Raw genomic sequence first — 27,675 nt, 5'->3', positions numbered from 1 at the left:
CTAGCTTATCTAGTACCTTTCTAAAACAGTCTGATTCAACTGTCGAGGTCATTTCCATCATTGTGTGTGTAATCGCAGCAAGGTAAAGCTGTTCCAAAGTTGATAGGGGTCAAATTTACCCCCACGCACCTAGTTACGTATGTGATTTTTTGTTGTTCATTTTTTTAGAACTTTCGCTTACTGTGCTTCGTGAGTGAAATATTTTAACAGTTTTTACTTGATCTGTGTTGTGTGAAATCGTTCTAAAGCTCGTAGTATGAAAGACAGGAAGGGCGTATACGGTGGCTGTTGGAGGACATTTCGAACCTAGTTCATCTGAAGTGCTTCAAGATGACTAATCGACTCCAAATCAGATCATGATGTAGAATATCATGTTACTGAGTGAGAATATTATACTAATTCTAAGATAAATCATGATGATGAGAATGATATCCCGGATGAAGATTAAACTTATTTCTTGGGAAGAAGCTTCCTGCTCATGTTCGAATAATGTTCACAAAAGAAGTATGAACATTGTTTTATGTCTTCTTGGATCACTTGCAACTGCAAAAAATGCCAAATCTGCTATCGAGGATTTTCCATTTTCATAGATGACACTACTGTGGGAATCACTGTGGAAAATAACAATATGTTCGTAGAAATTTTACGGAGATATTCTGTAACGGAAGAAATGCCAAATTTGCTGATGAAGATGAAGTATTAAAAACAAGACAAGTACATTCGACATAATATATGATAAAAAAATACAATGATCCCGTTTAGTTAGTTGTGTAAAACAATTGAGATTTTCAAAATTCATATGTATTGGAACTTCAATTTTTTTCAAGGGAAAACGAACTAAAAATATATATTTGTATTTCTTTAAAAAATGGATATTGCTAAATTTACACAAATATTTGAAGTGTATACCCTACAAAAAAATATTTGTTTGTATTGCTTATTCCACACTTTCCTTATTATTATCATTTGATTTAACTATTGCAAGAAAGGGTTTTGAAATATCGAAAATGCAATGTCTGTCTATATTATTTTTTTTAAAATTAATTGCACCTATTTTCTATAATCAAAAACTACTTTAAGTTCTTGAAAATAGTCAATTTCAACATATAAAAGTATTTTTTGGTGCATATGTATCTTACTTGATTACAAATAATATTTTATATTTGGGGGTTAAATTTACCCCCACATGCCTACTTAAGGTTGTGAAAGAGGTATGCCTGGTTAAGGGTTAAGAGTCAGATATATTCCTAAAAATACATCATTTCCTCTCCCCTGTAAATTTGATAAATTGGAGTTATGTCCCTCTGGTACTCATACGACGAATTATGAAAAATACAAATTTCAGGTCAGAAAATAAAATTAATAACATTGGTCTTGATAAGCTTCTTTAAATTCGGACCACCAAAGTAAAATGGAAATAAATAACTAATAATCCACATTTTTTTTAAAAATAAATAGTATTTTGAGGCATACTGCTTTTCTGATATGACTTCCTTCACCACCTCGGCATACAATCTTTGTGGTGAAATTGCACAACAAACAGCATATCCTCAAATACAGGGCTACTATAAATGATTCATTTGATTTCAAAACACTGTATTTTCCAAAGTATTTCACATACAAATATGAATGATGCATGAAAATAACTGTCAACTCATCAAGTTTGCATTGTGACACACCAGTTGGCAGCACAAGTGCAGTGCCTGTACAAAATGGCAACAAACCTAGAAAAGTGTGTTGGAATATGCGAGATGTTCATCTGTTATTGCAGTGCAGTGTGCATTCACAGGAGAGTACAGAATAGAACCACCATGTAAACAGCATTTTGCAGTGGTATTGGCAATTTAAGGACACTGGTTGTCTGTGTAAACAGAAAAGTACGGGGCAATCAAGTACCTTGATGCCTTTGGCGTAGAAAGAAGTAGGTTGGTGTCGTAACCACTGCAGGACAGCATTCTTGAGTTCCCCATCTGTCTGGAAGTGCATCCTGCCCAAATGCTCTTTAAGAGCCTAAAAAAAGTGGAAATCACTAGGGGCTAAATCTGGACTGTAAGGACTGTGTGGTTAAACCTTCCAGTGCAAGTTGGCCAGTGTTGTTTGAGTCAAATGGGCCATGTGTGGCCTGGCATTGTCATGGAGAGGAATGACATGTTTCGACAACATTCCAGGTATTTTCTTCTGAACAGCCCCACGTACAGCACCGTGAAGCAGTGTTCAATATACTAATATTGACTGTATGCTATGTCACGCACTCTTACTTGCCAGTCTTCAAGGATAACTTGCTCAACACGTGCGATGTTCACCGGAGAGACTGCAGTTGGGTGAACGTGACCGTGCGGTTCATTTGCTACCAACTTCCGCCCTTCACTGAACTGTTGATACCATTCGTACACTCTTGCCCGTGACAGTGTTTGTTCACCATACTGTGCTTGCAGTCTACGCTAAATTTCAGCAGGTTTCCTCTTCTCCTTCACGAGAAATTTCATTATACACCGTTGTTCCACAGCAACAGATACACTACTTGCCGCCATCTTTGTTTCCACTACTGCGCATGTGCCAAATGTGTCACAAAGGATCATGGTTACTCGCAAGGAATCATGGTCTGTCCTGCCGAAGTAATGCAGCGCTACATTGATTCATTAAAATTTTATGCACAAAAGTCTTGGTCAACCTTCAATGACCCTTGTAGCTACTAATTAAAGATCATTCTGAAGAAAGACCTTAACAATTTTTGACTTTCTTAATTTTCGTAGGGTTGCTTCCTTAAGGATAAAATTCACGGCATGCCACTGGAATCGCGGACAAGAAACTGGCGAGGCGTTTCCATAACCTTAGAACAGTGACAAAGCAGTCACTCTCTCAACACATCTGATTTGTTCTTAGGATCATTCAGTGTCTTGCTAGACTATTAAATTATTTCTGAACCCCAGTTTTCCAAGACTACTATGCAAATTTCTCTTCAAGATTGCCAGATAATATTCCTTGAACATCAGTGATTACTACACAACAAAATTCCCCAATCAAAGAACTTGACGTCGTGGGTTCATATCCAAACTAGGGTGGATCAAAATCATGATTTTTATTTAAAAAATCATTTTTGTTGATTTTCTTTATTTAAATCGATTTTTTTTAGAAAACACGCTTAAAATTGCTGTGTATGGTTTTTGGCACCATGCATAAAGATATGTTCTTTTTATGGAAAGACTTTTTCTAGTAAACAGCCATGTAAAATATTTGAACAGTTTGATTAAAGCAAATAAAAAATTATATGTAAATATACATTTTTCTGTTTCTGATACAGTACCTACTGTGGAAATGTTTGTTGAGTTGTTAATGAAACTATAATAATTTAAGTAACTTTCCTTCAAGTGAAAATAAAACATCTGAATATACTCTAAACTTTTAATTTAAAATATTAACTTTAAAATTTTAATGATCTTTGTAGCTGAATTTTGGAGATTTTTTTTAATGGTAGTTTGAAAAATACCAGCTGCCATGTTTATTTAGTTTAATGATAATAACACTATTTTATGGTTTAACATGATTAGTATTTTGTACATTTTTCTACACAAAATGTTTGCTATTTTTGCCTATAAAAATTATTGAATTTTAAATCAAGAGAAATGTGTGTTTGCATTTCCCTATGTTATGAGCTTCACACCATCAGTACATGTATTTTCTCTCTCTCTCTCTCTCTCTCTCTCTCTCACTCTCACTCTCTCTTAGAGCATAATAAACATTAAATGATCATGAGATTAATGTATTTTTTTAAAGTGATTCTGGTATCTACAAAATCCTTATGTTCATTAATCTATAAATTATTTAAATCAGTCCACCTTGATCCAAACATCTCCAAGCTTTTTTACTTATGACATAAGGATTTGGTGAGTATGAAGTATGTGAAATAATTTTGTTTCAGAATGTTTGATATCATTAATTGGATGTAAAAGTTTTGACAAATATTTCAATCTGCTCAACTTCTTCGATTTTTTCTATGCTAAGTTTTAAGACATGTTATTGAAATATTAGATTTATTTCACACCGTATTGTGATTGAAGGATTTAACATACTAACTGTCCTCACATTTCAGGTATGTTATAAAAAAGGCTGGATATAGTTTAAAGTTTTTCACACATGTTTTGTCTACATTAGAAAAGACAATTCACTATTTTCACTATTTCTTGTAGGAGACATTTGTAAACTTGTTTAGAATGCACTATACCTTATAAATATAAAAATGGATGTATGTGGGTGTGTGTGTGTGTGTATTTGTTTGTTCCGGCATAACTCTCAAACGCCTGGAGCAATTTCAACCAAACTTGATACACGTATCACTTGCAATCTGGAAATAATATTTTGGGGTAAGACACCCCTGGCACCCATAGGGGTGGGGTGGGAAGGTGACATGTAAAGACAATCGAGAACCACCGATATTAAATTCCGCACAGACAGACATCCGTGACTCTATGCAATCCGCACAACAATAGTGTTCCTCGGGTTGTCTAACTTTCAGGCTGTGTTGCGAATGGAATCCATAGTTTTCGTGACATTCCCAATGCGGTTCAACTCCAATTTCATCACCTATCGGCATCGGGGGTGAGAGGGGGTGGAAAATAAAATACCAAAAATGACCTAGATTAGTGTCGAATCCATAGTTTTCGGAGTCGCTAAGCTAATTGGTGACATTCACGATCACATTTAAAATTAGTTACATTTAATTTTACACTATAATTAGAATTCATTATTTTCCTGTCTAATACAAGATTGGGATACCCGGGCAACACCAGGTAATCGGCTAGTACCTTACAATTTTGTAATTTGTTTGAGATTTCACACTGAAGCAACAAACAATATGCTATGCTTGAGGATTCCACTAATCGAACACAGGCTCGTGCAGCTTAAAATGCAGCTATGGTGTGAAACGTTGTTGTTGATTGGCTCGTTCCCAAGTAACTGTGTTCGCTTCAATCTGAAATCTCCCTAAGGCACAATGCAAGTGGTTCAGAAACCATCCATGTACGGTCACCAGCAATAAAAATGGGTCTCCTAGATCCAGAAATATTTCCTTCCCTGCAAAGCTTTGTGTGTGTTGCCTAACACTACCGGGATAAGTGGAGCAAAATTTCAATAGCAACTTCTACCACCATACAGTTAGGCCAACACATGCAATGTTTTGCAGGGAAGGCAATATTTCAGGACCTAGGAGACCCATTTTTATTGCAGGTGACTGTACATTGACTCCTTAACTTACCTTTATGCTGCCTGTCGGTAGGATCTCTTTGAAGCAGACCTCCAGGCATGCTTCTCAGTAACTGCATCACCTTGTACCCTCCGTAAAGGAAAGTGCCACACAGGAATATTCCCCAGCCAAGGAACAGCGTTTGGATAGCATACTTCAGCATCTGTGAGAAGAAACACACAAGCATACCTTTGAATTGCAGCAGGACGACATAACGTATAATACACCAGCATCGTACAGCCACGGATATTTCTGGGTTGTAGCAACCATTGAAAGTCAATGGTATCGTTACAACCCAGAAATGTCCGCACAAAATGATCCAACGTTTGTCTTTGATCATATTTATCAGTCACGTGAGAGAAAAAAACAACAACATGCAAGTGGCTGAAAGAGAAATCGAATGCAATGAAAACTAAACAATTCAAAAACATTAAATAATATTTCAATAGTGCAAGCAGTAATAGGGTGAGGTTGTACAGTATAAACCATTGCTAGTTCTCACACCCAGCATTAGATTAGCAGCACTTACAGACACACACAGAAGAATACTATAGCTATGTGTCATATACTTCGGGAACTATGCTTTGTGTGCGGAGTTTAGGCAGCTACAAGTTATTGAAGGTGTTCATTGTTGCCTAAAGTTATATAGACTGTGCTTCTGTTTTAGGTGAATTGATGATTATGATTCAACAATAGCCATTGATAGTAACATATGGCGTTCTTCCAGTACCAACCAGAATGAATGACGTACAACATGTAAAATGGTATCTAAGTTTAGGCCCATTTTATCTCTTTTCAAGAATTGTTGACAATATGTCTTGAGTTTGTGTTTTAAGTCCACTTTATGCACATAAAGGCTAATCGGGACTGGACCTACAGTTTAAAATGTGACCCAAACCACATGTGTTCTCACCAGGTATCGAACCCGGGACCCCTTAATTACAAGGCAACAGCGGTACCACTCCACCATCGGGGAAGCCCTGCGATACGTCTTGTATACAGAAAGCCCTAGAGGAATATGCAAACACGAGAAAGCAACAAGTGTAAAGTTTGGACACAAGTCGATTGTGCAGATCACGGCAAGCATTCTTTCAAAACTGCCTACCCTCTTGCAATTTCAGTGTTTTTTTTTTACATGGCTGCATACCATCATCTAAACATTTTACATCTCTCCTTTGCTTGAATAAACGTCTTATCAATGTGATAAAGAAGAGATTGGTCGGTATTGTACGACAATTTTCTATACCTTGTAAATTGTAATATTTTTATTTGAGTCCATAATGAGGTATAATCAACAAATTTATGAGATATCATAACCTGTCTGCAATTAAGTATAAACCCTGCTATAGAACACTATTTTCACATTTCTATTTTGTTCACACTAGCTGCATCAATGGCAACAAAATGTACAGTGGTCAGTACTGCACGACCTCCTCTATAATTGTTTGCATTCATAGACACACACAGGAATTTTCTTTAGGGGAGTTGGGGGGGTTTCAACCAAATGAAAAATATTTGTGCCATCTTCATGGTACTGAGTGGTTTACAATAATGCCCTGTCATTAATGGGTCCCAGGTCTGATTCGAGGAGGCAGTAACTTTTAATTTTGAAAAAATCATGATGTCTTATAATATTTTTTAAAAAATATTAAAATCTGTCATCATAACTAACGCCCAGCCTTTTATGTAACTGAAACATGTGAAATATTGTGTATGAACATGGAGAAAATTTATGGAAATATGCAACAAACACTGTATTGCATGTAAAATGTGCAATATACCTCAAACTATGATAGGTGGCACAATTGCAGCATTTTGTGTAAAAAAAAAAGACAGATTATTTTCGCCAGGTGGTGAGAATAGCATGCAGCAAAAGTAATTACCTGAATCGTACCATAACATTGTCTCATCCTATTTTATTATATTCATTGGCAATGTTGCTGAACTTACTACTAAGAAGTTATTTTAACCCTCCGTCAGCACAAATGCCGCCTCATCAAAACCAACGTTATTTACGTCAATTATTGATGCAAATCAAGATTGAATTACACTAGCACTTACTGGAAATCAGGGGAAATATACATGAACGCAAACATGTCCATTTCGGACATTTTTATTAGCTATTAGAAGAAATGTAGACAAAAATGACAGTGTCATACAATTACAAGATAAAACTCTTGAAGCGAATGCACCAAAATATTATTCTAAAAGTAATTAAAATTTTTCCATATAATGAAGGCACTAAAAAGTAAACTCGCCATTTACAAAAATATCAAAGTATTTTCCAAAAAACTTTAACGTATTTTTCAAAACGATTTGAATTTATACAACTTATATGGGCTTGAAAGGAACTATTTGTTCCAAAATCTCTCTGACTCGCAGAAAAAAACAATCGAATGTAGAAAACACACCTCCAAGAAACTTACAAAATATTTTTAAAATGTTCAAATCTCAATTTGTTTCTCGTACTCTTACGAGGTATACGTAAGAAAGGACATACTGACTCAAATATAAGGAACCGAATGTTGTCACTTTTCAATATCGTTATTTTGACAACTCCGACATTTCACATGGTGAGACCCGCCAAAGGGGGACCGGTCACTTAGAGGGCGCGAAATCAACTGAAAGAACGACAGAAAAAAGTCGCCAACGCCTCTGTGTGTTCGGGGAAATAGTGAAGATAAGTTATCTGGTGCTTTCCCGACCATTAATGCGCTGGTAAGGAAAATAATTCAAAATTTTAAAAAAGGCTGTACTCATTGCCGCCGCGCGGGTTACAGAGGGTTAAATTAAAAATCCTGCTACTGTTGTAGTGGAACCACAAGGAAAGAAACCTGCGCAGAAAAGCATTGCGCTGCTGGGTGTGGGAAAGGGCAGGGAGAAGGAGCATTCAGCGCGGCCCACGTCAGTGTTGCCAGACCTATCGATTTCTTTGGAGAATTCCTTAATAAACTATTGCTATGGAACCTCCAACGGCCTGCTCAAAATCACGTTTCCTGCTCACCTTACTTGAACATGGAGGGGAGAGGTAGAGTGGAACGCCACTCATTAGTGAAAAGTGCTGTTTGAACTGTGAAATTATGGCAAACGTCTACTCAATTGTGATAGGACATAATAATTATTATTACTATTACTACATTACTATTTTTAGATGGTTGTATTTTATACCACCCCAAAATCTATTTCTATTTTAATTATTTTAAGTCGCTTTTGTGTCTCTACGGGTAAGTACTAGGGATGACCAAACGGATTCGGATCCGGATCCGAAAGATCCTGGTCTGGATCTGGATCCCGATCCGAAAGATCCTGGTCTGGATCTGGATCCGGATCCGGATCCGAAAAATCCGGATCTAGATCTGGATCCGGATCCGAGAGTTTCGTATCTCAATCCCATTATAATATTACCACACCTTAAAAAGTATTATGATCTTCGATTACAAAGAATTATTTCATTAGTTAGTCCTACAAGATCTTTTTTCAAGTGTTGTTCCTAAAATACTTTGCTACGCATCGGCTAACACACTCGTGCACAAAAATCTTACTTGTTTAACACAAAATGTCAGAGGTGATTTTGTAAATGCCATTGAAACGAATATGTATTCATTCGAATGTATTGGAAATGAAAACACACATAAATGTGAGGCATTCCATTCCAGGATGAAACCTTTAACACATTTAACTAGATAGAAATGTTATACAAAAAATATACAATTGTTCTACAGTTACAGTTTTAAAAATTAAAATAAAACATTATAATATATGCAGTGTTATACAGTGTGTCCGAAAAGTCACGCAACCCGATGTTTACGACCGTATAACGGAATAGCGAAATGGAATGAGAAGAAACGCTTTCTGCCAAGAGAATGTTTAAAACTAAATTGTACGTTACACTACATTTTATTCCTTCACTTTGCTTTATCGTATCGAATACGAATTTTTGTGTAAAATTTCGATAATGCTTCAGTCCACTAAAGTTTAAAGTAGTCCTGCTTCGAAGTCGGAAGGATACAATACAAACCTATAAGTTGTCTCTTTCTCACGGTAACGTGAGTGTACACGGCGAAGAATTGAAATGCCCACGGGAAGATAACAGATGTCTCCTTAGTGCTGCCATCTATGAGACATTTTTTCATCACCCACCAAGCGATTGTTCGCGGGAAAGTGGAAACAGGCGCATTAGCTCGAGGGCGTAATTGTATTAGGACCCCTCGCGTGGTATGTCTCCCCAATTAGGTAAGCAGCAACGACACAGAGCGAAAAGTCATTCCGTTGCCCAGGCGGTTCGCGGCGACCTAGTAATTAATCACGAGGCGGAGTGGGGGGGGGGGGCTAACCCCCCTTAATCAGGTTACACACGCCAATTAATGAGTCTGCATGGAGATCCTCTTCATTTTGCGGTGGGGGGGGGGGGCGGAGTGGATGAAATTTCAGAACAGAAGAGCAACAGCGTCCTCTATCGCCTGTCATTTGCTTACACGTAAGCATATTGATTTCTGGTTGACCAATGCGGTTCAGTCTTCTGATTAATTAGCTGGAGATTGGTTCTTTGTCACGTCACCCTTGACCACGGGAGTCGCCACGGCTGAGTCGGTACCGATGCCGATGTATCAGTATCGGTTGGAATTCATCTACCGATATCGGTCGGGCAAGGTAGGTAAGAATCGGTATCGGTGGGAATCGGTAAGAGTATCAGTATCGGTGGGAATCGGTAAGAGTACCGGTACCGGTGGGAATCGGTAAGAGTATCAGTATCGGTGGGAATCGGTAAGAGTAGCGGTATCGGTGGGAATCGGTAAGAGTAGCGGTATCGGTGGGAATCGGTAAGAGTATCGGTATCGGTGGGAATCGGTAAGAATATCGGTATCGGTAGGAATCGGTAAGAGTAGCGGTATCGGTGGGAATCGGTAAGAGTACCGGTATCGGTGGGAATCAGGAAGATTATCGGTATCGGTGGGAATCGGTAAGATTATCGGTATCGGTGGGAATCTGTAAGAGTATCAGTATCGGTGGGAATCGGTAAGATTATCGGTATCGGTGGGAATCGGTAAGAGTATCTGTATCGGTGGGAATCGGTAAGTGTACCGGTATCGGTGGGAATCGGTAAGAATTTCGGTGTCGGTGGGAATCGGTAAGAGTAGCGGTATCGGTGGGAATCGGTAAGAGTATCAGTATCGGTGGGCAGTCGGTAAGAGTAGCGGTATCGGTGGGAATCGGTAAGTATCGGTATCGGTGGGAATCGGTAAGATTATCAGTATCGGTGGGAATCGGTAAGAGTATCGTTATCGGTGGGAATCGGTAAGAGTAGCGGTATCGGTGGGAATCGGCAAGATTATCGATATCGGTGGGAATCGGTAAGAGTATCTGTATCGGTGGGAATCGGTGAGAGTACCAGTATCGGTGGGAATCGGTGAGAGTACCAGTATCGGTGGGAATCGGTAAGAGTATCTGTATCGGTGGGAATCGGTAAGAGTAGCGGTATCGGTGGGAATCGGTAAGAGTAGCGGTGGGAATCGGTAAGAGTATCAGTATCGGTGGGAATCGGTAACAGTACCGGTATCGGTGGGAATCGGTAAGAGTATCAGTATCGGTGGGAATCGGTAAGAGTACCGGTTACGGTGGGAATCGGTAAGAGTATCAGTATCGGTGGGAATCGGTAAGAGTAGCGGTATCGGTGGGAATCGGTAAGAGTATCAGTATCGGTGGGAATCGGTAAGAGTAGCGGTATCGGTGGGAATCGGTAAGAGTAGCGGTATCGGTGGGAATCGGTAAGAGTACCGGTATCAGTGGGAATTGGTAAGAATATCGGCATCGGTGGGAATCGGTAAGATTATCGGTATCGGTGGGAATCGGTAAGAGTATCAGTATCGGTGGGAATCGGTAAGAGTATCAGTATCGGTGGGAATCGGTAAGAGTACCGGTATCGGTGGGAATCGGTAAGAATATCGGTATCGGTGGGAATCGGTAAGAGTATCAGTATCGGTGGGATTCGGTAAGAGTACCGGTATCGGTGGGAATCGGTGAGAGTAGCAGTATCGGTGGGAATCGGTAAGAGTATCGGTATCGGTGGGAATTGGTAAGAGTATCGGTATCGGTTGGAATCGGTAAGAGTATCGGTATCGGTGGGAATCGGTAAGAGTATCGGTATCGGTGGGAATCGGTGAGAGTATCGGTATCGGTGGGAATCGGTATCGGTTGGAATCGGTAAGAGTATCGGTATCGGTGGGAATCGGTGAGAGTACCAGTATCGGTGGGAATCGGTAAGATTATCGGTATCGGTGGGAATCGGTAAGAGTATCAGTATCGGTGGGAATCGGTGAGAGTACCAGTATCGGTGGGAATCGGTAAGAGTATCTGTATCCGTGGGAATCGGTGAGAGTACCAGTATCGGTGGGAATCGGTGAGAGTAGCAGTATCGGTGGGAATCGGTAAGAGTATCGGTATCGGTGGAAATTGGTAAGAGTATCGGTATCGGTTGGAATCGGTAAGAGTATCGGTATCGGTGGGAATCGGTGAGAGTACCAGTATCGGTGGGAATCGGTGAGAGTACCAGTATCGGTGGGAATCGGTAAGAGTATCGGTATCGGTGGGAATCTGTATCGGTTGGAATCGGTAAGAGTATCGGTGGGAATCGGTGAGAGTAGCGGTATCGGTGGGAATCGGTAAGAGTATCGGTATCGGTTGGAATCGGTGAGAATACCAGTATCGGTGGGAATCGGTAAGAGTATCGGTATCGGTGGGAATCGGTAAGATTATCGGTATCGGTGGGAATCGGTGAGAGTACCAGTATCGGTGGGAATCGGTGAGAGTACCAGTATCGGTGGGAATCGGTAAGAGTATCGGTATCGGTTGGAATCGGTAAGAGTATCGGTATCGGTGGGAATCGGTGAGTGTACCAGTATCGGTGGGAATCGGTGAGAGTACCAGTATCGGTGGGAATCGGTAAGAGTATCGTTATCGGTGGGAATCGGTAAGAGTAGCGGTATCGGTGGGAATCAGTAAGAGTATCGGTATCGGTGGGAATCGGTGAGAGTATCAGTATCGGTGGGAATCGGTAAGAGTACCTTTATTGGTATCGGTTCAAAGGGATATCGGCTCAACCCAAATTTTAATGCCTAATATTTTTGTGAAGATTCCAGTGTTCTGTCTTTTATCACCAAATTTAACCGGCTCGAGACTATTTTTAAAGTTTAATTTAAGTCTATTTTATGCTCAAGTAGGCTAACCAGAACTGGACCTACAGTTCAAATTTGGATCCGTACCACTGTGCAATATGCCTCAAAAGGGGATGGATCCCAAGACTCCTTCAGATAATAAGTTCGTGTTTTCTTTGTTCGTTCCCTTTACTTCTCATATGTGATCGTTCATTTTACCGTCGCAATGGAAGGAATTATGATAACGACATACAATAATAGCTATCTATTCCAGCCAGAGTCTCGTATTTTTGCAAAACAAAATCTGTAGACATGGAAGTCAGCTTGTTTCCTTTTTACTGTTAAAAAGTAAATTTTCCAGCACTGCAACTCGTCTTGACACATAACGGAATGGACCATATTAGTGGTGACGTCACAGCAGACAACTGAGCACGATTTGAGTCCAAACAAGGTTGTCACGTGGTTTTGTCATACTTTAGCATTGGAATTTCCATTGCAAGGGGCAGCTTTAAGGATTGTGACAGCAATTATGAAACAAAATTGTGATGTGTATCGTACATCCATGTAAAGATGAGCTTTCGGAGAATACGTCGACATATTATACATACCTTACAGAGAAGAAGGTAAAGAATAACTGGAGTAAGGAAACCGTGCATTTTTTTTTAAGAAAATCGAACTGTTTCTTTTCCGAACACGTCCGAACACAGCCGAAGCTCAACCGAGCTCACATTCAGTGACGCAGCCGATATAAATGCAGGAAGTTTAACCTGTTCCGGATTGGACGCCGCTGTGAGCATTCGCTTATACTCGATTTCCTAATTAATTTATTCCTTTCATTCTTATCTGTAAGGTATGTGTAATATATCGACATATTCTCAGAAGGAATCATATCTTTACATTGATGAGCGATACACATTTTGTTTAATAATTGCTGTCAGAATTCTTAAAGTTACCACTTGCAACGGAAAATCCAATGCTATCTAACAGGGAAAAAAAATGGAAATTTGTTTGGACTCAATCTTGCAGCGTGACGTCATATTAATATTGTCATGATGTATTGCAGAGAGCTGTTTGTTTTTCATATATTAGTGACATTGATGAAAATGATAGGACAAGGAGGAGGGAAAGCTTACCATGAATTTGTTCCGGAAGGCGATGAGGATGTCGGCTGCCATGATGAGTGAGAAGTGAGCGGTGATGATCATCGAGAGGCAGGATTTCCTCCGCAGCTTCTCTGGACCAAGATTGAGCTGGAAGAAAAGACGAGGTTTAGGTGCGAACAGAAATCTGAAACACGTACCGAAACTGAATTTCAGGAAATGAAATTCTATGCGCTGGCAACACTGCTTAATTCGCCACATTATCATCAGTATTTCGAATAATTTCGAAGATATTCCCGAGAAGGGGTGTTGAACCCGCAACCCCTTCCGTCTCTCGACATGCCCTTAATAAAGAAATAATATTACGACGTGTATGAAACGTATAAATTAAATGTAGCTAATTGCTATTTTAAAACCCAAAAATAAAAGAACCACTATCATATTCGAACTTAGAGGAAAGTCTCATGAATTGTACCATGTTGATATTTTTTTCACATTTTGATGGAATGTATAGCAGATAAAGAAATATTAGTGGTTATATATTATAGCCTCATCTATTTGGCATGTACAGTCACAGGCAATAAAAATTGGACTTCTAGAGCCTGAAATACTGACTTTTCTGCTAAGCGTTGTGTGTGCTGCTTAGACGTTGCTATTAAAATCCACTTATCGCCGTATAGTTAGGCAACACATATAACGCTCCTATTTCAGGACCTAGGTATTCCATTTTTATTGCCGTCGACCGTACATAGCAATTTTGAAAATTCAGCGTACTATTATATGTAAGATACTATGCGAAAAGTATAAGATGAAAAGTGGTACAATAGAACTTACAAACATTACTATCAAAACAATACCACTATTTTTATAAATTGCCGTCCACGTGGCGGAGTGGTTAGAACATCGCGCTACGACGCCAGGGGTCCCGGGTTCGAATCCCAGCCTGGGCATGGATGTTTGTGAGTGTCCATTCATTAATTCCATCATATCATCACTCATCCCCATCTTCGCAAATTAGCCAAAAGTGGCACAAAAGTGAAGTAAAATAAAGCAAATCAATCTATTATTATAAATTGCATCATTAGTAAAAAAAATATAGTGCATAATGTTATATTAAAGGATCCGTAACATGTAATCAAATAACAACATGCTTCAATAGTTGCGTGGCTTCTACGCAGGACGTGTTAGAGTCAGATTATTTTCGGAACAGCTCTGGCTGACTGCGCGAGTCTAGCTAGTGAGCCTACCGACAGCGAGGAGCGTGAGGAAGAGGGTCTGCGATTGGTGCCGGGTTGGAATGACTTCAGTAGCTCGCTTGTTGATTGGCTGTTTCGGAAGTTGTGACTCGCTCCCAAGCTGCATATGCACAACAGTCAGGGATGTTATGGAAATAATCTTACTTCTAACAACTGCTGATACTGTATAGTCCATCCCAGGAGTGCGTGCAGCGACGTCGCGCATGGCGGTAGAGAAGGGGAGAAAGCGAGTGGGCGGAGAAAAGCAGTGCACGCTGCTGCAAACGGCACTCACTTCCCCTCCCACGCGTCCATTAGTCGAGCACTGGAGTGACTACTTGCGCAAAAGACTTGTTTTCATTCGCTTGGTCCACAACTGCTGGGAACAAAGTATAGGGATTTCTTAATACACATTCCATCATGTTGCCAAACATGGGAGTGGTACAATGTATGAGACTGTACCTTTCCTCATAGGTAAAGTAAAGTTTCCCGTGCATATAGCACCGTGCCACTCTCGATCTAGGCCATTTTGAAGGTGATATGATCAGCATCACGCTCCGGCCACCTTTACCCCCCCCCCCTCCCACGTACCCCATTGATTTGAGGCTGGAGAATTAGAACAAAGGGAATAACCAAGAAAGATCACAGCCTCGCAGGTCAGTTACCTACACTGGTGCTTACGGAAACACCGGAATACTCCTTTGCGTGTTTTGCACGCTGCAGAAAAACTATTTCACCTGTAGATTATATTTCATATAACACTACAGTTGAGAACTCTCACATGTCCTAGCTTTTTCTCATCTTTATATAGTCTAGAAGTTTTGGAGCAAGTGATTTAGGACACACATTACGTGCAAAGTACAAATTTACACAAGTACAATGAAGTGTACAGCATGATTCATGCCATTACACATGTAATTAAAGATTATGAACGTTCTGTCATGCTCTCGTCTTAATTTCATACACATGTTATACATTAAGGATGCGAGTCTAACATACAGTAAAGTCTAGCAAGCAATCTTGATTGTAAATTGACCATCTTTTCTCTTTATTGAACATGGCGTTTTGGGAGAATCGTCTTTTCTTGTTTGTTTTTTTAAAACGAACTTCTGGATTCCAATCTAGAACCTTTGTACTACTACTACATGTATCAACGTTGGTTGCTTGTGTTTTCAGCTGGGAAAGTTATGGGTACTGTGAGGACATCTATCATGGCCAATCTTTGTGACATGAAGTGGTCTGCACACAGAAAACTAAATACATCATATCGATTGATGCACCAGAATGCATCGATCCATGCATCAAAGTGTGTTTTATGGCTTCTTCAAAGAATCAGATTCACATTTGATGCATTTGGGTGCATTTTTGTATGTCGTGAAAGAAACACCGAAGTGCATCATTTGATTGCAGTGAGGAGTTCTTTCAGTCGAGATGCACTTCAATGCATCAGTTGATGTTCCTTGATGAACCTTCCTGCATCTTTTTGGATGATGCACTTAAACGTTTGGTCTGAGCTGCAGAGTTTATGTGGCTCAGACGAAACGTTTAAGTGCATCATCGAAAAAGATGCATTCTGGTGCATCAAAATGCATCAAAACGCATCAACTGATCTATTAAAGTGCATCTCGACTGTAATAAGTCCTCAGTTGAATCAAATTATGCACTTTGGTGTTTCTTTCATGACATACAAAAATGCACCCAAATGCATCAAATGTGAATCTGATTCTTTGAAGAAGCCATAAAACTCTATTTAATGCATCAATCGATGCATTCTGGTGCATCAATCGATATGATGCATTTAGTTCTCTGAGTGTCGATATAAACTTGAAGACTTTCCTAACAAAATGACACTCATACCAAATTATAATGGTACTTTAGTATTATACGGACTACCTCCAATCAGTACGCTATACCTACGTACCTAACCTAACCTAACCTAACCTTCATATCTAAATTGTTACGTTAGGTTCTTATGGTGTACTGATTAGATATGAAGGTCAGGTTAGGTACGTATAGTGTGAGGTACTCCGTATAATACTAAAGTACCATTATAACATAGCATTTGTAGACATTATACAATAACTTAAGGAGACTTCAAGTTGAAGTTTTACGAGATTTGATGTACATAGTGTACTTTCAGATAACTTCAAATCTTGAATTCGGGTAACTCAAATTACTTCCGATTAGGCTTCTCATCCTCAGAGAAATACTTCACACGATGACAAGAGAAACGCCATCTTGTAATTAGTAGAACAAAGAGAGAAAATGGACAATTTACACTTACTGACTACATGCTAATATAAGAACGACTAACACTAACACACAGACAAGTGGTCTACTCTATCAATGTATGAAAAGCTACAAGAATTACCACATATTTCTTTGCCTTCGTCCACGGCGATACAATATACACAGTTGTCGTGGGTGACAGCTGGCAAAGTTTATGTTGGGGAACAAGATGTCCGGACTTTACACACGGCAGGCAGCCACATGGAAAGAAAAGAAAGAAGAAAGGAAGCTACAACAACGCTGGGCCATGCAGTTTACATACGAAACTTTCTTCTTTTGTTTTGTTAATTACATACATACAACACACACGACACTCGAAACGAAACATCTACAATAATGGTTAAGTGTGTTACAACAAAGACACCCACATTCCAGTATACATCTGATACAATGGATACAACAGTTGTTATTGGTTGTTTGGAGAAAAAGCTTAGGATCTTTAGTGCGTCGATTTGTTCTAAAAGTCTTACATCAGGATCTGAAAAATAGAAAATTAATTACAAGAAACTCATTTCACAAGCACTAGTTTGCAAATCTCACTAAGTGCAAATTGATGCCTATAAACATGTGATAAGTTAGGAGTTGTTTAAATAAATCGAGAATAATGGCTGTTAGATGAAAGAAAGACATTACGAATTTACATGTTGGTTTATGTAACGCACCTGCTACCTTCCAGTGTACCATGGTCATTGTTTTAAAGGAAGAGATGAAGCCCTAAATACCGATATATTTATCGGTGCCAACATTTTAGCCCTTACACAGCCCTTCAGCCATTTCACCTGACCATGACTATTGGTTACAATCAGTTATGTGCGTCTACGCGTAAACAACAATAGTCTACATTCTACACGTAGACTATTTTATACACGTAGATTACGTAATCTATGTAAACAACATGGCGACAGGTGATAACTTAGCAAAGGGCGCCGTGGAATTGAAATAAATTTATACTGCGTGTCAGTTGCTGATGTGTGAGGAGAACTTTTCATACTCTTTCTTCCAAATTCGAACAATTTCTCACCTTGCAAGAAACCTAATATAGGAAATATTCTAGTGTTTTATGGGAAAAAAGATCACTCTTGCCTCAGGACTGCCATCTGTTGTTGTTTTTTCCATACTATCATCTTCTTCCATAGTTGATAATAGAAGAGAAGAGAAATTTTGTTGTAAATAGGATTCTTTTCATTTCGTTAGGAACCAGTATAGTTGAAAATTTCACTTTCCTTTCATGAAACACTTGAAAATTAATTTTAATGCACTTTAGATTGTCTACGTAATCTATGTAAACTACAACCCAATGTAATCTACGCGTAGATTACGTGTAGACAACGCATGTAGACATAAACTTATAGTCTACGGCACATCACTGGTTACAATAGGATAAAGGATAACAATAATGCAATTATAATTAGGCAAAGAGCATTATTGATTTCGTTTCCTCATATTAAAGGGCTGAGGAGCTGAAGGGCTAAAACTTTGCCATCATTAAGCAACAATTCGCTTCGAATTGGTAGTAGATTTAGATTATTTAGAGCAGTGGTATTCAACCTGGGGTACTCGTACCCCTGGGGGTACGCGAAGACTTTTTATGGGGTACGCACAATTTAAAATAATTATAAATAATGAAAACTGTTTCTGACAGAGATAATCTGTGAATCGGTGGCTGTCTCCGATGATGCCGAGCTACTTATATATGTTCGGTATTTTGACGTTAAGAAATGTGCTACTGTAGTGATGAAATTCTGGGATGTAAACAATTACCAGCACATACAAAGGGAGAGGATATTTTTATAATTCTTAATAATTTCATAACATTAGAATTAAATTTGTCGTGGGACTGGTGTGTAAGTTTGTCCATAGATGGTGCTGCTTCACTGATAGGTCAGAAAACAGGTATTTTTGCTCGTATTCGCCAAATGAACCCTCAAATAATTTGGGAACATTGCATTATACACAGAGAAAATTTGGTCGCGAAAAAAATAACTCCTGATTTACACGAAACGCTGAACATTGCTGTAAAAGTAGTCAACTTAATCAAGTCGCGTGCACTGAACTCCCGTATTTTCAAACAAATGTGCGAGGAGATGGGATCCGCACACACTCAACTGTTTATGCACACCGAGGTGCGGTGGAAAAATTAAGGTAAAATGTTTCCTTTCAAAATTAAAATCCGATCTGGTGACGTATTTTGAGAATGAACAGTGGATTTGCCAACTAGCTTACTTGACGGATATATTCAACAAATTTAACGATCTCAATCTTCAACTCCAAGGCTTCGACAAAAATATTTTTAAAGCTCGTGAGAAAGTGAAGGGATTTTATACGAAAGAATTTCTTTGGATTGATTGCGTTAATGTAGGAAATATTGCAGTTTTTCCAACTGTGTTGGAATATTGTGGACAAAATGATGTTAGTATTGCTGGGGAACTTCTGGAAATAATCAAATTCCACCTAGAAAATCTCAGGTTACAGTTTTTGAAATACTTTCCAGAAATTGAGAAAGACGATAACACACAAGACTGGATTGCAAATCCGTTTTCCACCAGCGTCATCAATTCCTCTGATCTTCCTGTAAAATTAAAAGAAAGACTGCTGGAAATGTCCACTGGTAGATCACTTGAAATAAAATTCGAAAACTTGTCTATTTGCGAGTTCTGGTGTTATGCACGCAAAGAATGTATTGAACTTAGTGACACTGCTATCACACGCCTTCTTCCCTTCCCCTCCACTTGTTTGTGTGAGCAGGATTTTCTGCATTGACAGCCATCAAAACGAAACACAGAAATCGCCTGAATCCAGAATCACCACTGATACTCGCACTAACGAAGATTCAGCCACGAATCGAGGAGCTGGTGTGCAGCTCAGCCATCTCATCAACAGGTAAGAAATATTAAAGTTCATAATATATTTTTGCTATACCCGAAATTTTCCTTTACTTATTTTATAATTCTCCTTTTTATAGTAAAACTGTATTATTTAATAGGTAATGATTTGCATAATTTATTTTAGATGTAGTTATGTATAATCTGAATTAAGGATAACTCGGGGAAGGGGGGGCGGGTACACGCTTGAGTGGGAAAGTTTCGTTAGGGGTACGCGGAGAAAACAGGTTGATTACCACTGATTTAGAGAATACCCAGACAATGTGTACAATTAGGAATTACGTTTGGCATTTATTCATAATAGTAATTTATTATTAGATACCTACTGATAGATTTTGATAATATATTTGCCACTTCTCTCTCTCTCTCTCTCTGTTGTTCTTTCGTAATTGTCTGTCTCTCTTGACAAGGTTCGCTAGTGACAACCCTGCACGCGTTCCTGGAAGTTATGTCAGAGCGATCGTTTGCTGTGTTGGGTTGCATACATACAGGTTAGATTTTAAGCGCCCATAGCGCAGAAACTAAGCGCTTTCGAGGTAATTACAAGGAAAAGTTAATTGTTTCTATGATATCTACCAGCACCCGACCGTTGTTGAAGTTGTTTTTCGACACCCTGTATATATACTTACCTGTATACTGCACACACACACACTCGAACGAGTACTAGCGAGCGTAAGTGATGGTCTCATGCTGTATACAGTAGAACCCGAACAGCTGAATGTACCCCATTGGAAATCAAACCCGAGTACTTTTGGTTAATCGCGAATGATGATGAGTGATAATATGATGAAATTGATGAAAGGGCACTGTTACTCAGGTCGGGATTCGAACCCAGAAATGCCCAATCTACCTGCACATTTCCTTAGCCCCTCATGGCACTGTATGATAAGCAAGGGATAAGTCTTTTTACGTCATTATTGCAGTTAAACACAAATTATTTGAAGTTTAGTTAATTCTCGTTCAAGCAATTATGCGTGTGTGGTTCTGTTCTGCTTGTATGATGACTGAGACGAGTTAATGAATCCGCAAGGACGGGCAATAATGCAAATTGGAAAACCACAGATCGCAACGGGAAACCAACGTCACGTTTGTGACGGAGCCGTGTCGAAAAGAGTGGAATGGGGCGAGGTGGGAGTGCGGATTGTTGTTTAATGAGGTAATGTGTCTCCCGCTTGTCAAACACGTTTCATCGATTTCTGAATCAAACGTGTTGTTGGTAACACCTTCTGTTTTTGTTTATCCCTGGAACATCAAAGAGCACCGGCTGGGCAGTGGTCAACTCTGGGTGGGGCAAGGTGGGCTCTGGCCCTCCGACAGTTCTACACCAGGTGTGCATTTACAAGGGTTGGATAAAAAGTAATGGCAACACTGCTGTCCCGTGAAAGGGGCGAGTCACAGCGCCACAACCGTTTCGTGGTTGATAAAGGAATGTCAGACGAGGAAATATAGTGAGTGGGGTGCGATTGTATGTTATTCAGTCAAAAACAGCAGTGCTCTGAAGCAGAGGACGAGAGTGCAAGCGCCCTAACAATATGTTTAGGCAAGAAGAACAACGTCTCTTAGGCAGACGGTCAACGCAGCCTACTACTGCACCTTCTTGCAACACCACCTTCGTCTCGCATTAAGAAGGAAGCGACGGCACGTTCTGGCACGGTGTCCCATCATCCTGCTTGACAATGCAAAGTGTCACACTGCGAACACTGTGACGGCGCTCCTGCATAACTGGTAGTGGGAGGTACTGGAACATCCGCCGTATTCACCGGTATGAGACCGTGTGATTACGACCTTTTTGCCAAAATGAAGGAACCACTGGGCGGGAAGCACTACGACACGCGCGAAGCCATCATACGTGCTATAGGGCGGTCACTGCGGGACATCGACAGAGATGGACGCGCTGACGGTGTACGACGCCTTCCATACGTGTGGCAGAAGGTCGTAGAGATGGGGGGGGGGGGCGATTACATTGAAGGAATGTAACACGTGCTCCTCTGCCAATACAGTCAAGTAGCAATTATGCCAGTGTTGCCATTACTTTTTATCCAACCCTTGTATTTCGATATCGTGCGAATGCGCAATGCTACCGAAAATATGTACGCGACATGAAAAGATTCACTCAGGCTTTCAACCAGGTGAGTTGTGGAAATGATTCCAAGCTTTCAATCTTCGTGGAGGCACATGGTGGTTCGGATCCAGACGCGTCGCCTGATAATGTTCGCATGAGCACATGAACACTCATGTATATGTCTTAAATTACGTAAATATTAAATGCATACACACACATACGTATATTTATTCGAAAAAATACACACAATTTACTCCGACACGACTTCTTTCACGTCTGATAACTTATCTAGATAGTTGGTAACACTGACTCCCACGGTGTTCCACAGAGGGCGTTGAACACAATTGCTGTGCGTGTTGCATAGAGCTGACAGCTAAGGGGCTGTTTGCCACTATACCCGAAGATGTTCACTTCGCTGTGCGAACACTGATGCAAGCGGAAATACTTCTTACATTCGGCACCAGAGTGCAGCATATACAAGGCATGTATAGGGGGACTGAAAAATGTCTGTGCTACATAGTTGCAAACTTTAGCGAGAATTCACTAAACCTGGCGGATTTTAAGGGGGAGAGGGACAATTTCCCCTAGGTCCTTCTTGTATTACTTCAAATATAGCGTGAATTTGGGGGAAAATTGTTGAAAACGAAGATGAAGTTACTAGGGAGAGGAGTAAATCTACATTCAGTACAAAAACATTATTGTGAACACTCGTTTGCGAACCGCACACGACGCTACTGTTCGGATCCCATTTTAAACTGTAGGCCCAATCCCATAAAGTGGACTTAAAACACCAAATCAATCAAACCACGCTTTCGAGAGCTAACGTTACTCCCATCTTTAGGGTAGAAGTGAAGATGAGAGATGTTAGCTCTTCTACCCTGAAGATGAGAGTATTGTTAGCTCTTCTACCCTGAAGATGAGTATTGTTAGCTCTTCTACCTGAAGATGAGAGTATTTTAGCTCTTCTACTCTGAAGATGAGAGTATTGTTAGCTCTTCTACCCTGAAGATGAGAGTATTGTTAGTTCTTCTACCCTGAAGATGAGAGTATCGTTAGCTCTTCTACCCTGAAGATGAGTATTGTTAGCTCTTCTACGTGAAGATGAGAGTATTGTTAGCTCTTCTACCCTGAAGATGAGAGTATTTTTAGCTCTTCTACCCTGAAGATGAGAGTATTGTTAGCTCTTCTACCCTGAAGATGAGAGTATTGTTATTTCTTCTACCCTGAAGATGAGAGTATTGTTAGTTCTTCTACCCTGAAGATGAGAGTATCGTTAGCTCTTCTACCCTGAAGATGAGAGTGACGTTAGCTCTCGAAAGCTTGGAATCTTTTCCACAACTCACCTGGTCGATAGCCCGAGAGAAACTATTCATCATTCGTCGCCAGGAAAGCTTCAGGACTTACTTCATTGTACAAGAAAGTATGAATTTCCCCCCATGTTACAAGTGGAAGCGTTTTCTAAGTTGATTATTAAGTTAGATACGGTCTGTAAACATATGATGAATAAGTATTTACAGAATCCCATATATTCCTTATGGAGGAACAACGATTGATTGATTTAGTGTTTTAAGTCCACTTTATGCACAGTAAGGTTAATCGGGACTGGATCTGCAGTTTAAAGTAAGATCAGAACCTCCATGTTCCTCCACCAGGTATCGATCCCGTGACCCCTTGATTACAAGCAGTGATGTGCAGTAGACTATAAGTTTACGTCTACATGCGTTGTCTACACGTAATCTACGCGTAGATTACATTCGGTTGTAGTTTACATAAACTACGTAGAGAATCTAAAGTGCATTTTCAATGGTTTCATGAAAGAAAAGTGACATTTTCAACTATATTGGTTCCTAACGAAATGAAAAGAATCCTATTTACAACAAAATTTCTCTTCCCTTCTTTATCAACTATGGAAGAAGATAAATAGTATGCAAAAAACAACAACAGATGGCAGTCGAGAGGCAAAAGTGGTCTTTTCCCCATAAAACACTAGAATATTTCTTATATTAGGTTTCTTCCTAGGTGAGAAATTGTTCGAATTTGGAAGAAAGAGTATGAAAAGTTCTCCACACACATCAGCAACTGATACGCAGTATAATTTTCTTTTAATTCCACGGCGCTCTTTGCTAAGTTATCACCTTTCGCCATGTTGTTTACATAGATTACGCAATCTACGTGTATAAAATAGTCTACGTGTAGAATGTAGACTATCGTTGTTTACGCGTAGACGCATATCACTGATTACAACGCAACGTTTTGACTTTACCAAACACAAAATCTTCAACCTGTCCTCTTTCTGTTCATGTGTTTTGTACGCCATCGGTAGTTTTAATATTCCTAAGAGAACAAGTAAAATAATACTCCCATAAGCGTAAGGCTACGTTTTCTCCTCCTCCTACGACCATCCAGCACACAGACCTCTCTTTCCCCAGCTTGCCACGTGGAAAGGTTTAGGACTCTTCCAGAACATCGTGTCCGGCTGGACACTAAAACTGTTCCTCGTGCCCCCTCGGCACTCGCAAAAGATCATGGACATCGGAATGGTAGTCGAATCGACGACCCTCTGAAAATTGGCCTGGCTCATTTCAATTTACAATAAAACACAAACTTAATGTTTTTGTTGTTAGTAACAGAAATAAATTTTAGTTAGTAATCGAACAGAATAACCAAAGTAAAAACTGCGTTAGATCGAAAAAATTAAGTGTAAATAAAATACAGGAAACAGGTTACCTTTTTTATTTTCTACAAACCAAACAATAGATGGCTCTGAGGTTTTCAAAATTTCACAAATTAGAATTTCATGTCAAAAGTTACACAACTAAACTTCTATGAGTAACTTTTTAAAAATATATATTTACACAGCATTAGTATCTTTCCTGTATTTAGCCCAATGGGCTAACCTTCCTCGAAATTCAAGTCCACTGTTCATTGTCCCTTATTAAAAGCTTGTTCTCGAAGCCATTAATTTTCATTTGAAGACGGAAACAATTAGAATTAGAATCTAGTAATATGTTGATGTCATAATATAGTATGCCGGATAACAATCGTCGGTCATTTTTTAAAACTGCAGAAAAAACTTTGTAACATGCTGAAACTCAAAATTAAACAATGAACTCAAATAGTAGGCCTGGTTGTAACTTTATCTGGAGTGATAATAAAATAATCCTTTTGATTTAAAAATCATGAAATCCTAGATCTATCTGCAGTATATCCCCAACTTGAATGTATCCTGTTTCGACCGCGTTAAAAATTGATCGTGATTGGGAGTAATTTCGTTTTCGTGGTTGGCATCCCTGTTCTGAAGGTCCCGTGAAACGCTCGCCCGAAATCGTACGTCCATTTTTGCGGCATGGCTGATGTGAGCGAACAGTCACAGTGCTGAGGAACGGCTAGTGACGTGTCTGCGTGGATGCTCGAATGACAACGCAAGGGGTAAACGATGTACTGCAGCATAATAAAGTTCCCAACTATGTTGTAATGAAATAAATAGATACACATGTTATAATAGATATGTAATACATATCTAGGGGTACTATGTATACGTACATATTACTTCTCGGACACCGTGTATAATAGAGAATGAATCGCACACACAGAAGTGACAGAGAGAGAGAGAAAGAGGAAACGAAAGACAAAGAAAGAAAGAATAGATGAGAGAAAGACAAAGAAAAAAGAAAGAGTAGATGCACACACAGAAGTGGGAGAGAGAGAGAGAAACAGGAAACGAAAGACAAAGAGAGAAAGAATAGATGAGAGAAAGACAAAGAAAGAAAGAAAGAAAGAAAGAGTAGATGCACACACAGAAGTGGGAGAGAGAGAGAGAAACAGGAAACGAAAGACAAAGAAAGAAAGAACAGATGAGAGAAAGACAAAGAAAGAAAGAAGGAGTAAATGCACACACAGAAGTTGGAGAGAGAGAGAGAGAAACAGGAAACGAAAGACAAAGAAAGAAAGAATAGATGAAAGAAAAGAAAGAGTAGATGAGAGAGAAATAGAAAGAAAGAATAGATGAAAGAGAAAAATAGAAAGAAACACAAATAGTTGAGAGATGGAAAGCGAAAGAAAGAACAGAATGAATAGGCGACCTGTGCTCATGTCAGCCTAACATAGACACATACAGTCAGTCTCTAACCGTCTTATAACGACCAAACAATTTGAACCTAAAACTAATCGAATGGAATTAGTTATGTGTATATACGTAGCTAATCGCAACTGCCAGCCCAGAACTCGAACCCGGAACCTTCAGCGACGAGTGATCTCTCAACTTTATTGGTTGAGTCGGCTTCAAGTAGTGGGGTTTATGCTACGGACAGGACGAGAAAGGAAGAGCTCTCCTCAAGCAGCTTTGCTATACTTAAAACTAGCTCAACATGGTCATATGAGTTTTTGCTCTAGTGTGAAACCCCGTATAATCCAAGATTTTTGTAAAAAATGCCCTCGGGAATTTTTCAGAAAGGAAGAGTTTCCTCAGATTGATTTGAACATACTTACAAAAGTTGCATCAGCCAGATTTTTGTCCATAAACTTGTCAAAAAGTGATATATTTTTGGCCACACCAGAAATTAAGCACATACACATACATACACATACATATTTACTTCCAGTTTAAGTTTAATTGGATACCAGGTTCAATTTGCTTGCTCCGTGACACTCTATTTCTTATATTATATGTTTGCATGTTTCCCCCTCTGTATCAGAGTGTACAATTCCCGAGACTGTAGTATTGATTTTTGCTTTGCATGTTCTCCTCAGCGCCAGTACTTACAGAAATTCCCGAGTATTGCATCAGCCAGTATTGTGAGACTGACTGAGGAGAACAGATGCATTGATACAGTGCTTCTCATACTTACAGGCCTGTTTGGTTTAATTGAACAATATAAAATCTGATATTTGTTGTAATCCACTCATATTTAGAGTTAAGCTTATATTTGTCCCAGCCTGTTATACAAAAATTAATACATAACAAGATTATTGCCATTCTATACATGCATGTCCGGACAGGCATTTGCGCTGGGTCAGTGTGAATGAATATTTATTCTCTTTTTCCACTTGTAAGCTATTGGCTTTACAACCTGTCATAAGATAAGCATAGAGATTAGATTTAAAACCCAGGAAATTTTATATAAATACCAAAGCCAAAAATATTAAGTGTATACACACATACACACATACACACACATACAAATCACACAGCTGAATCCAACTGATATTTTTTATTCAGTATAAAGTTTTGAATTGAAACCCAGGAAATTGTATATAATAAACAACAGCAAAAATGCCAAATCAAAAATATTGTAATCAGTGCAATAAAAATATATCCAGCTCTAATTGGGCCAGACACCAAAAGATTTGTAACCCAGATAAATACAGAACTCCCACAAAAATTTGCCCCAAATGCTATAGAAAATATAACATGGAATATTTCACATATAAACATAAAGATACTTGCTCTGTACAGTCATCAACACAGCCATCTACATCTGGTCTGAAAAGAAAGCACGAAGCACCTCTTAATGCCAGAGCAGCAAAGCAGCCACGCTATGCAGCACCTATCCGTAGCAGTTTTAATGCCCAACTTAGGGATTATCAGTTTGAATCAGAGCCAAGATGTGGCATTGAGAATTTTTTGAACAGTATAAATTCTGATCTGCAGGCAATTCTTAATGCACAAAATGGCTCTTATAAGCTGTCCCTCAAATTGTTTGTACAATATAAGAAGC

General features: G+C 39.3%; 1 protein-coding gene across 1 annotated transcript in view; it reads right to left on the bottom strand.

The window, feature by feature from the left end:
* Positions 1-27,675, bottom strand: part of LOC145981431 (uncharacterized) — a 291,232-nt gene that overhangs the window by 6,151 nt on the left and 257,406 nt on the right. The window contains exons 5-6 of the mRNA XM_083114665.1: positions 13,524-13,640; positions 5,252-5,402 (exon numbers count right to left, since the gene is read on the bottom strand). Coding sequence (XP_082970791.1) covers positions 5,252-5,402; positions 13,524-13,640 — 268 coding nt within the window. The remainder of the gene's footprint in view (positions 1-5,251; positions 5,403-13,523; positions 13,641-27,675) is intronic.

Source organism: Lepisma saccharinum, chromosome 29, assembly GCF_977018435.1.
Source record: "Lepisma saccharinum chromosome 29, izLepSacc3.1, whole genome shotgun sequence".
NCBI lineage: Eukaryota > Metazoa > Arthropoda > Insecta > Zygentoma > Lepismatidae > Lepisma > Lepisma saccharinum.
This window is presented reverse-complemented; position numbering and strand designations above follow the sequence as displayed.